The sequence below is a fragment of the Hemiscyllium ocellatum genome, chromosome 5 (assembly GCF_020745735.1).
Source record: "Hemiscyllium ocellatum isolate sHemOce1 chromosome 5, sHemOce1.pat.X.cur, whole genome shotgun sequence".
NCBI classification, from domain to species: Eukaryota; Metazoa; Chordata; class Chondrichthyes; order Orectolobiformes; family Hemiscylliidae; genus Hemiscyllium; species Hemiscyllium ocellatum.
The window spans coordinates 47,469,521-47,482,257 of NC_083405.1; the positions used below are offsets into that span (position 1 = coordinate 47,469,521).

Genomic DNA, 12,737 nt, shown 5'->3' on the forward strand with positions numbered 1-12,737 from the left:
GTTGAGAGGTCATGTTGTGGCTGGACAGTACATTGGTTAGGCCACCTTTGGAATATTGTGTCCAATTCTGGTCTTCTTCCTATCAGAAGGATGTTGTGAAACTTTAAAGGGTTCAGAAAAGTGTTAAAAAGATGTTGCTAGGGTTGGAGGTTTGAGCTAAGGGGTAGGGCTGAATAGCCTGGGGCTATTTTCCTTGGAGCTTTGAAAGCTCCGGGGTGACCTTATAGAGGTTTACAAAATCACAAATCATGGATAGGGTGAATTGTCAAGGTCTTTACCACAGGGTAGGAGAATCCAGAATTAGAGGGCAAAGATTCAAGGTGAGAGGGGAAAGATTTAAAAGGGACCTAAGGGACAACGTTTTCATGCAGAGGGAGGTGAGTGTATGGAATGAGCTGCCAGAAGAAGTGGTGGAGGCTGGTGCAATTACAATATTTAGAAGGCATTTGAATCTGTGTATAACTAGGAAGGGTTTAGAAGGATAAAAGCAAATTACTGTGGATGCTGGAATCTGAAACCAAAAGAGAAAATGCTGGAAAATCTCAGCAGGTCTGGCAGCATCTGTAAGGAGAGAAGAGAGCTGATGTATAGAGTCTAACTCACCCTTTGTCAAAGGGTTTAGAAGGATATTGGCCAAATGTTAGCAAATGGGACTAGATTGGTTTCAGATATCTGCCGGCATGGACGAGTTGGACCAAAGGGTCTGTTTCCATGCTATACATTGCTAACTTAAATACATTCAAGGTTGAGATACAAATATTTAATCAGGAAGGGAATCAAAGGTTATGAGGACAAGGCAGGAAAGTGGAATTGAGGATTACCAGATCAATTGTGATTTCATTGAAAGGCAAAGCAGATTGCTGGGCTGAATGGCCTAGCTCTACTCCTGTTTCCATGGAAGAAAGGCAGTCGAATGGTGTTGATGCATAGAGTTTAGTCAGTGTTTAATGAGAAGATTCAAACTTGAAAGATTTGTGGCTCTTACATAACCAATTGAGGAGGGCTGTTTGATTCCCTTGTTTTTAACCCCTCTCAGTTAGTTCCAGAAATACCTTTTTTTCTCTTTATCACACAGCTATCACACTAAGATTGAATTAACTTGATGAAGGTGACATGGATTAGCCACGTTGAATTGCCCATAGTTTCCAGATATATGCAAGCTAGTTGGATTTGCCATGGGAATTGCAGGGTTACAGGGTTAGGGTAGGGGATGGGTCTATATGAGATGCACTTCAGAGGGCTGAATTCCACACTGTAGGGATTCTATGATTCTAAGATAAAGGGACCAATTCCAAGGTTTTCTTGAGTAAAAGAGTGATATGGTTTATTGCCTAATACCATGCAAAGATAATTGACAACAAACGCACATAAACAGAGGTAGTAAGCTAGAAATGAAGCTGTGTCTATACAGACTGGAAGAGAAAGGTATTTGGAGTTTCTACTTTTTAACAGTTCTGAATTGAGAGTCCTGAGTCTCAACTGTTCTTGTTTAGTCAGGAATGGGAACCTTGCAGATACCCTTGATTTGTCAGTGAGTGGTGTTTTTTAACAAGTTGCTATTTCACTGGCACTGGGTTGTGATATTCGGAGAGAGGGAAAGCAGGGTTCAGTATCTTTGCTGTCATCTATGTTGCCTTCTCTCACCTTTGTTTCTCAAAGCTTTCTGTTAATCTGCAGGCCCTCATGGTTTCTCTTCATTTCCGCTGTTGTTCCATTCCAACCATCCTCAGTATGTGAAGTAATCAAACAAGTGTGAGCAAACCAAGAGGTGCTAATTTCTTGATGCCCCACTAACTTTCATCAATCCTTTGAAGTAAATGTTTCGTATATTCCACATGGCTTATCCGGACTTGTCAGGTCAGCACAGCACTCAGTTTAGGTTGGTATGGTCTTTTCAAGAAGCCTCAGGTATTAAAGTTAATTTATCGGGGTTTGGTATTGTCTGCAATCATGGCAGTCTGCAGAGTAGTTGATCTTGCTTGTGTTCTGCAAGGATGGTAAAAAATAAGCAAAGGGAAAAGGGATGAAGGAAACATCAGAACCACATGTGTAGATTAGAATTGGGATTATTGTACCGTATACTCAAGTATAGTGTCAAAAGTCTGCAAAGATGCCATTCCCAGCCCTAAATCTTAGATACGAAATAGAAAAATAAAGAAAGACAGATAAAAGTTTAAAGTTAAAAATCACACAACACCAGGTTATCGTCCATCAGGTGGTTGTGGAGTATAAGATCGTAAGACACAGCATTTATAGCAAAAGTTTACAATGTGATATAACTGAAATTACATATTTAAAAAGACCTGGATTGTTTGTCAAGCCTCTCATCTTTTTGAATGACCATGTTGGTTTCAGTTCTTTCATATGTGCCAGAGCGTTTTTTAAAGTTACCTTCTCAAGCAAACATTTTTGGCCACCAAAGCAAAGAAGAAAACAGTATTTCTGAAAAGATAGGTAGAGATTTTAATGAACTAGAGAGAAATTGCCTTTACCTAACCGAACACCCAATGATGTCTGCAATGCTTTTCTTTACAGGAATACACATTTTAAATGGCAACAGAAAGCATTGGGTCAAAATTTGTCTATTGTGTAAATTGTCCTTAATTGCTGCATATCCAGTTTCTTCTTAATTCTGTGCATATTTCTGTGATGTAACCAGAAACTGGGACTTTATTGTCTCAGACAGATGGATTTTGAGCTTGTAATTAAGTAGAATTAAAGGTATATCACCATAAATAGAAGATGTTTCAAAAGCTACATTTCAGCTGCATTCTTCACTCCTCTGCCTGAAGATTGGCTTGACCAACAATGCCATAATCTCTACCATGGGTAGAGCATTGAGGCAGGGGTTGAATCCTCCCCAGCTAGAGCTGGGATATAATGCCTTGCATGGCATCATTCTGATTGACACCAGCCAGTTAAGCCAACTGCTCCCCAAACAGGCGTTCTAGTTGCTATGATAATATACATGAATGTTGTAGTTGCAGAGCTACAAACAGTGACGGTAGTGGCTTCTATGTTCTTTCCTTCTTCATAGCTGACTAGGCCTGCTCTTACTGACTGTTATTAGCTACATTGGAAGATTTACGTGTTGACACATGGTACAGACGAAGGAGTTGATTACTATCTGGCTGGAAAGGAGAATAGCTGTTAATGGAGTCTGTTGGTGGCTAACAATAAGAATTGTATAGTGGAAGACTGTGATAACAAGGCCTGGTGAGTTGGGTAGGGGGCTAAGACATGGGGGGAGTTCAGGCCCAAGAATTATTGAACTCGATATTGAGTCCAGAGGGCTGCAGCATCCCTAAGTGGAAAATGAGGTACCTTTTCCTGTTTCCTACTAGCAACAACATGATCTTAGTTGTACATAAAGTGAACTGCATGTGTTTTTGAAATCATTGATTCTCTTATTTGATAGATTCTGCAGGAGATGATGGATGAGATCGATTATGACCATGATGGCACAGTGTCCTTGGAAGAATGGATTCAGGGAGGAATGACCACAATCCCACTTCTCGTTCTCTTGGGTCTGGAAACGGTGAGTGTTAAATTGATTCCAGCAATTCCGTAAGCCGGATATCAGGCATTTTTAGAAAAAGTTGATCCTAAAGTGGAATTTTGTTTCTTGTCCTCTCTGTATTTTGCAGTGTTGATACCTCACTGCCTACCGAAAGAACTAACTTATGTGTGAGCCTTTACAATGAATACGATGAAAGGTTGATCAAGTAGTTTAGACGAATGGGAGTTGATCCTATTGAAACATACTAGACCTGATGGAACTTGATAAAATAACAGGGGTCAAAATAATTTCTTAGGGTGCTACTTTTTGTTTTTGAAGGCTATATATGAGTACTTGGGATTCGTTTTTCATTCACACTAATTTGTTAGGTGATACAGTCACACAGTAACAGGACCTTCTACATTTGTATTGCCAAATGGATTATTAGACTCCCACAGCAGAGGCATTAGAATGATTCATCATTTGTTGTGTTTTCATAATCTTACCAGACCATATGAGCTGATCTCTTATTGGAGAGAAGTGACTGGTGATGATTTCACCAGAGGGCCACCAGACCTCAGGCAAGGGACGAGGTTAAGAAGGAGAGTCGTTCATGGTAACCTCAAACCGATGATGGGAATTGGACCCACACTGTTGGCATTACACCGCTCTGCAAACCAATAATCCAGCCAACTGAGCTAAACCAATTCATCAATATCCTTGATAATTAACAACACTTCATTAAATTTAAAGTCATAACTTACAAGCAAGTATTGTCGCATTTAAATTGGCACAAGATGACAGTTTTAGTTTAACATCAAACATTTTTCTATCAAAGTAACTGACACAATTCTGCACTCATAAAGCCATCACCCAAAACATATTTTCCACAGATCATTGAGGTCATCACAAATGTATTTCCATCACATTTGCACAAAGTTGGATAGCAGGCAGTTACAGCTTTTCTCACTGCATCTCAGATTTAAATTCACCAATTGCACAGTGTTCATTGCAATAGCATATTTACCCACATAGTATCTCCCGTAATTTATGCAGCCTTAAGCTAAAATTTCCACATTTTATTTTCAAGCAATTCAGTACCCCAGTAATTTCAAGTGTTCCTGGATCTAGTTAGCTGAATTTTTTTTTGCTTCATGGGTTTAAAGTGGGTTTCTCTCCTTTTTGAAGCCTCCCTGTCTTTCTGACAGCCACACTCTTACTGCCCACACCTCTTTCAGCCTTCTCTCACCTCCCAAACTATTACTTTCAGAGCATCATACTTTGGAAACTCTTTCCTCTTCTCCCCACTTCCATGCTACCAAACCTAGCTTGCTGACTCCTCTCCACCTGCAGACCCAATAGATTGATGTGTCAACAGACAACATAGAAAAATTGAAAAATAGGATAAGGAGTCATTCATTCGGTCCTTTGGGCCTGGTCTGCCACTCAGTTTGACTATAACTGATCACTCAGCTCATTGCCCTGTTCCTGCTTTCACCCCATACCCATTGATCCTTTTAGCCTAAGAACTATATCTAACTCCTTCTTGAAAATATTCAAGGCCTCAACTGCTTTCTGTGGATGAGAATTCCACAGATTCACCACTCTATAGGGGAAGGAATTTCATACCTCAATCTGAAAAGGCCTATCCTGTCTCCTCAGGTTGTGACTTCTGGTTCTGAACTCCCTGGATGCCTGAAGAAGGGCTTATGCCCGAAACGTCGATTCTGCTGCTCGTCGGATGCTACCTGGCCTGCTGTGTTTTTCCAGTACCACATTTTTCAACTCTGGTCTCCAGCACCTGCAGTCCTCACTTTTTCTCTGGTTATTGCAAACAGTCTTCCTGTATTTACTTTGCCTAATCCTGTTAAAATCTAATAAGCTTCCTTGAGATATCCCCCCATTCTTCTTAATTCAAGGGAATGTTGTCCTAACTGATCCAGCATCTCTTCATACATAAGTCTTGCCATCCTAGAAATCAGTCTGATAAAGCTTTGTTGTACTCCCTCCATCCTTCCTCAGAGAAGAAGACCAAAACTGTGCACAATACGGATGCCATCAAAGCCCTGATATCCCTTCTGCTGTACTCAAACCTTCTTGCTATGAAGACCAACATACCAGTTACCTTTTTCACTACATGCTTGCTTTCAATGACTGGTGTGCAAGAACACCCAGATCTCATTGCATCTCCTCCTTACCAATCTGTTGCCATTCAGATAATAATCTGTCTTCCTGTTTTTGCTATCAAATTGAATAACCACACATTTACCCACATTGTGATACCATGCATTTGGCTACCATTCAACTTGTCCAAATCAAATTGAAACATCTCTGCAACCTCCTGAGAGTTCATGCTTCCACCCAGTTTTTAAAAAAATCATATACAGTCAAATTTGGCTCTGGGAAAAGGTTGATTGACTGACAGATGGACATCTGCAGCACAAACTACCATAATCCTTGCGATAGGTATCCCTGCAGCTTCAGAAAAAGAGATAAGATACCTCCTAATCTCAGTAGAAGTCTCCCCCTTGAGCTTGGAAAATGGCAGGCCTTTTCCAACTCAGCCTTGACATAAAATACATTCCCTACTCCTGGCAAGCAACTCCCCTGGTGACTCACTCATTGCTGCCATTTCCAACTGTTATCACCTGCTTGCTGTATTCTTTCATCACAGGCTCTCATTGGCTCGCCTGTCAGGAGCAATTGTGACAGAGAACCAGCCTGTGATTGGAGGAGCAGTTCCTCTCTCATTTCGACTTACAGGGATGACTTTTCTCTCATTGGTTACACCCACCCCATTCAAAATTTAATTCTCCTGGGCAACTTGGGACCCTGCAGGATGAAATTTCCCTTCCCTTTCCCTCATGTGTTTTGATTAATCTAAGCTGGTTTGGCCACTGGGGGAGACAAGAACCAGAGAGTACAGTTGAAGAATAAAAAGCCCCCATTTCAAGGTTTCTTTTTTTTCTCTCAAATGGGCATTAGATCTGTGGAACTCTTTTCCTCAGAAACAGTGAATGCTGATTCATTGACTTTATTTAAAGCTTAGTTCGGTTTTTGACAAAGGAGTCGAGGATTAGAGGAGAGGAGACAACCACCTGGAATTCAGACAGTCACAGATCAGCTACAATCTTGCTGAATGACAGAGCAAGCTAAAAGGATCAAATGGCCTACTCCTGCTCCTATGCCTCTTGGTCAGTAGACTTGTTCACCACATAGGCACTAGAGGTGAATGGATCCTGTTTCAAGACATGTGTGGTTTCAGCTGAATTTGGCTTTTACAACCCACTGAGCCGAACTGCAGTGTTACGAAATAAATGCAGATTTTTCAGCATCCTCTTTCGATGCTTTTGATGCACATCTATGGCTAACTCATCCTGAGGTGGAGGTTGAACCTGGACCTTCTGGCCCAGAGATAGGGGCACTGCCATTTCATCACAAAACCCTCTAATGTTTCTATCATAGTTTCTGTCACAACAATTATCCAAAGGTGGGGACCTCCTTGGCTCATCTGTTTGCTGACTGAATCCAGCATGCTATTCAGAAAACAGATAGATAGATAGACTTCCAACATTTTCAGTGTTTGTTAAAAATATATTCATTCTTGGGATGTAGATGCAACTGACAGGGCCAGCCAGCATTTCCTGCCCCTTCCTAATCACCCTGAAGAAAATGACGATAAGCTGCATTATTTGACCCTTGCAGTCCTTGAGGTTCAGGAATATCTTTGGTGCTGTTACGCAATGAGTTGCAGGGCCTTAGTCTGGCAGGTGTGTAGGAATTGCAATATAAGTAATAGAGATGGGAATGTCATGGTAGAGCAGCAAGTGCTTGGTTTTACATTCTGTGTTAAGCATACTGAACTTGGGTTGGCGCTGGTTAAGTGGAGAATCAATGTTTCTTTTGCTCTGTCCCAATAACATTTTGTAATTACAACCACAGAATAGCTTCTTGAGTGCCATTTCAATTTCTCTCATCAGCAAAATACACTAACCTCATTGACTTAATGGTTAATTGGGAGTAGACATGAATTATATCTCTCTTTCGTTTTTAGATCATATATTTCCTTCGTAGAAGTGCTTTTCTTCCGAAATCACATTCCCTTTTATGCTATGAGGAATTTTATTTATGGTTTTTTTTTCAAAATCTGTATGGCAACGCACTGCTTTTTTTCACACTAGAATAGAATACTTTGAATGAAGGACAAAGTTTGGAAGAAATTACATTTTGTTTTCCTGTGATATTTTTACAGTTTGTGCTGAGTACCAATACTGTTATTGCTTACTCATCAGGTTCGTGGTTATTTAAAACAAAATTACCACAATTACGTTGCAAGTTGTTCACATTTAGTGTACTCATTGTGTATCAATTAACTCAAAATCTATTGGATGCCAGTGTCCGGTTTGGGGGTCAGAACAGCTTGTTGCAAAAAAGAAGTGTTAAATTTGGAACTTGCCCAAAAGGCACATTATAGTTTTATTCTGCACGACTCTGCTGCCAGTCCATTCAATTAATAGCTCAGTCAGGATGACCTCTGTTCTGCTTCAGAACACCTAGAACATTGCATTTGGGCGTGAAATTTCATTTTAGTAAACAATTCGCTAAATCTGTTATACTTGGAAAGTAACAAAACATAATTCTGTCTAGGAATTAGCACTTTTGAATTTTTGGTTTGCGTGACTGGAGAAGCAGATACAGGGGGTCCCTGTTTTACAAACCTTCAACTTATAAATGCTTGTAGTTGTAAATGCGTTCACCTACTGGGTTGTAATTTTAAAGATCTGATATGTAAGCATTTCCTGTACTTGCAAATGACTCCTTTATATTGTCCTGCATTGTGTTCCAACTTGTGTGTAAATTGACTTGGTGAATAGACTCAGACTGGACTCCATTGAGAACCCAGTTTGATGTTGAGGTGGGTAATCCATTTAGCAGTTTGAGCTGAAGCAGGGAAAATGGCTATGATTCCATGAAGAATAGATCGCTCAGGAAAGATAATAAATGTATAGGCAATGTCTGATTTGGCTAACTGCAGCCACAATTTGAGAAGTTCCTCATGTTCCATTTGTGGGAGTAAATGATTGCTTCTTCCCTGGCCCACCCTCTCGTATTGAGGAAAACTGAAAGAACTGCAGATGCTGTAAATCAGAAGCAAAAACAGGGAAAGCTCAGCAGGTCTGGCAGCATCCATGAAGAGAAATCAGAGTTAACATTTTGGGACCAGTGACTCTTCCTCAGAACTGATAGTAGTGAGGAAAATGTTGGTTTATATGCAGAAGATATTGTGGGGGGAGGGGGTACGGAGTAAACGATAGGTAAGGGCTGCAGCCCAAAGAGAGAGAAGAACAATTGGACAGACAAATGAGTTGAGAACGGTCTGGCTGTAAGGGGGAATAGGAATGGGGTTTGGGGTGGGTGTATGGGGGGGTGGGGGGGGTGGGGGGGTGGTGGTGCGCAGGGCAGTTGATCGTGGTTCCAGGGAAGAAGTGATAATTTACTCCACAAGTGGAACTTGAGCAACTCCTCAAATTGTGGCTAACGTTAACCAAGTCAGACATTGCCGAAACATTGATCATCTGCCTGAGCGATCTATTCTTCATGGAATTGTAGCTATTTGCCCTGCATCAGCTCAAACCAGATGAAATAAGGTCAGTGACTGTCATTGATACAATAGCCTGATGTTCCATGGTAGTGTCATTGGGAGAGAGAGAGAGACAAAGAGATATCCGAGAGCTCGCGCTCAGCCTCTGCAACTTAGAGGTCAGTATGCCAGACCACAACAGCATCCCACCCTCCCACCCCCTTATCGGCAAGCTTAGGAATAAAGTCAGGGTTGGATCCAAGCACATACAGTGCAGTCAGTTCAGAGGGAAACCGGTTGGATTGGGTAAAGGGGCAGAGAAATTGAGACAACCAATGTCACGTTGACAGTTCTCAATGAACAGCTAGAATGCAAGTAAATGGCCTGAGGGAGGGGCCCAGTTGGAGGGAGAGTGTTGGTGCTGGGCAAAGGGGTCTGTGGGACAGGGAGAGGACTCTTGTCCAAAGAAATGGGCACAGAGTGAAGGGGATGGAAGGAGAGTTCAACGTCATGTTGTGTCTGAAATTCATTAAGGTGGAGAAGCAGAGGGATAAACCTGAGACCTTTGCTGAGTAAAGACCATTCAGCATTGGAGACTGGAAGGATAGGAGGCATGGTGAGTACCTGACAGGAGGTGGGGTTGGGGGAGGGGATGGAGTCAGGGAAGGGGAGGGAAGAAAGGCTCCAGAAAGCCATGGGGATTTCTGAGTTGTTACATCTTGTGAACTTTGATGCAAGGAAGAGAAAAAGTTTCCTGTTAGTGTGGCGAATGAGCTGGAGAATGAAATGGAACTGCGGAGTGGTGCAGCCCTAAACCAGTGTATTGACTATGCTGTTGGAGAGAGAAGTTGTGTGTGTATATGTGACACCGCATGGCAGTGGATCTCAGGATATGTCTGTGGAATTTTGAACTTTGAACATCATGGAGATGCCTGTGATCCTGGGTGGATTCAAAGCATGAGGGATGAAACTTCAGTTGGAATCCCAAGGATTGGAGGTGGTGGTTGGTTGCTCCTTACCTGTTCTGACCAAGGAGATGCCTGTCGTGGATGTCCTGTAGATTTGAGAACCTGTGAGGGTCTTGGCAAAGGCTTCTTCAATTTTACCTCTGCTGCTGCTGTAAGAAATGGTTGAGTATCAGAATGAGAGGACTTTTTGATAGCTAAGAATGGATCGTAGCCATTTGAGGAGGATGATTGTAATGGGAATGAGAGGAAAATAGATTGCAGCTGAATCTTCTCTGTTGAGGTGCAACACTGAGGAAGCTAAAGGTACAGAATGAGTATGACAATAAGTGATGTTAGTGGAGTATGATGCAGAAGAATGTGTAGTTTTGAGAGAGTCATAGCTGCCAGCTTAGAATTGTAAGACACTCACCTTTATAATATCACTGAACCTTTTTCTTTAGCACTGGATCTATATCCTCAGGCCCATGCTCTGACTGCTCACTGTCTCAGCAGCTTGGAGCTGTACCTGCTCGATGAGAGCAGGATCCTCTCCAAAGCCTCATTGCTACAGAAAGTGATTCATGCAGTGAGTCTGTGAACTGGGGAAGGCACCTATTCACACCTTGCTGTCAGGCTGCAGGCCTTCCCTCCCTCATGCTGTTTTTTCTTTTCTCTCCATGCATTGCTGTCATTGTGAGTTCCACTGAGGTCCCTATAAGTGGAGTTCCTGTATCGTTGCCTAAGGTGTCTCGTGTTCCCTGCCTAATCTATCAATTACTCCACCAATGTTGGGGCCACAGCTGTTCACATTATATATAAATAATCTAGATGAAGGGACTGGGGGCATTCGTGAAAGTTTGATAATGATACGAAGTTAGGTAGACAGGCAGGTAGGACTGTGGAGGTGGGGAGGCTGCAGGGAGATTTAGACTGTTAGGAGAGTAGTCCAGGAAATGGCTGATGAAAATTAATGTGAGCAAACATGAGGTCTTGCACTTTGGAAAGAGAGAATACAGGCATGGACTATTTTCTAAACAATCAGAAAATTCATAAAGCCAAAGTACAAAGGGATCTGGGAATGTTAGTACAGGATTCTCTGAAGGTTGACTTGCAGGTTGGATCCGTGATTAAGAAAGTGAATGCAATATTGTCATTTATCTCCAGAAGGATGGAATATAAAATGAGCAATGTGCTTCTGAGACTTTATAAAGCTCTAGTTAGGCCCCATTGAGAATACTGTATCCAATTTTGGGCCCCACACCTCAGGAAGGACATACTGGCACTGGAGTGTGTCCAGCGGAAATTCATATGGATGATCCCTGGAATGGTCGCCTAACAAACGATGAATAGGTGAGGATCCTGGGATTGTACTCATTAGAGTTTAGAAGGTTGAGGGGAGATCTAATAGAAACTTACAAGAAAATGCATGGCTTAGAAAGGGTGGACGCTAGGAAGTTGTGTCCATGGGGCAGGAAGGCCAGGACCCGTGGACACAGCCTTAGAATTAGAGGGGGTTAATTTAGAACGGAAATGAGGAGACATTTCTTCAGCCAGAGAGTGGTGGGCCTGTGGAATTCATTGCCATGGAGTGCAGTGGAGGCCGGGACGCTAAATGTTTTCAAGGCAGAGATTGATAAATTCCTGATCTCGCAAGGAATTAAGGGCTATGGGGAAAGTGCGTGTAAGTGGAGTTAAAATGCCTATTAGCCACGAATAAATGGCGGAGTGGACTCGATGGGCCAAATGGCCTCACTTCCACTCCTATGTCTTGTGGTCTTATGGTCTTACTCAGTGAAATCGGTCACAGGCTGTTAGTTAGCTTGCTTTGGAAAGAGTGACCTCACGTCTGTAAGTAGGTTCCCAATTCAGAAATAGTCCTGCTGTTCTGACAGTGACTGAGGGGGAATATTTTGCCCTTGTATCTGGTGTATATTTTTTTTTCAGATTTTCAGCAGACGAAAGTATTTTTCTTCTGACTTCCTTCCCTCTTCCATAGGTACTGTTCTTCTGCAGTACCTCTGTGCCGAACCAAACCACAAAACACCTGGGAGTGACGTGCTGAAGTCTGTTGACTTGTGCATCTGCATGATGTAGCTAATCTCTGCCGTAAGCAACTCAGCCATCTGAGAAGCCATATGACACACATTACTGTGATACAAATTAATCTTCACAAATCAAGTGGTGACAAATATATGGCATTGTCATAGGAAGGAAACTTACTGTGTGATGAAGGATGTCATCTATCGTACTTAATTAAAACGTTAAAAAAAGAAGCTTTTAAAGGTCTTTACGTGAATGAATGCATTAACACAGATGGGGTGGAGGATGACATTCTGTACCCCTATAGGGATATACTTTTTGTATTTGGAGATGCTTGCTAAATATGTTATTCTTTTCAAGCAAAAAAAATTTGTTAATTTGTTAATGGCTGGGAGACTTAATGGGGAAAGTTCAGTGACAGGACTGTCTGATCGAGGTGCAGAGGGAGATGTTCAGGCAAATACAATGGATCCAAGACGTGTGTGTAAAAATGTTCCCCATCTCCTTCTGTCACCCATCACCCATATGTAGCTGCTGAATTCCAGAGGGCAGAGACACTTGCTGTCCATATTTAAAACTGAGCTGCAGTGAAGCTGACAACCTCATTATATCACATTGAAAGTACTAGCCTAACTACCTGGAATGGATTGGTTACCTTCCCAAGTCACTT

At 42.0% G+C, this 12,737-nt stretch overlaps 1 protein-coding gene across 2 annotated transcripts in view; it reads left to right on the top strand.

The window, feature by feature from the left end:
• The window catches only part of dgkb (diacylglycerol kinase, beta), a 729,492-nt gene that overhangs the window by 203,454 nt on the left and 513,301 nt on the right, over window positions 1-12,737 (top strand). For both annotated transcript variants that reach the window (XM_060825438.1, XM_060825439.1), the window contains exon 9: window positions 3,419-3,538. In XM_060825438.1, the coding sequence (XP_060681421.1) occupies window positions 3,419-3,538 (120 nt within the window). The remainder of the gene's footprint in view (window positions 1-3,418; window positions 3,539-12,737) is intronic.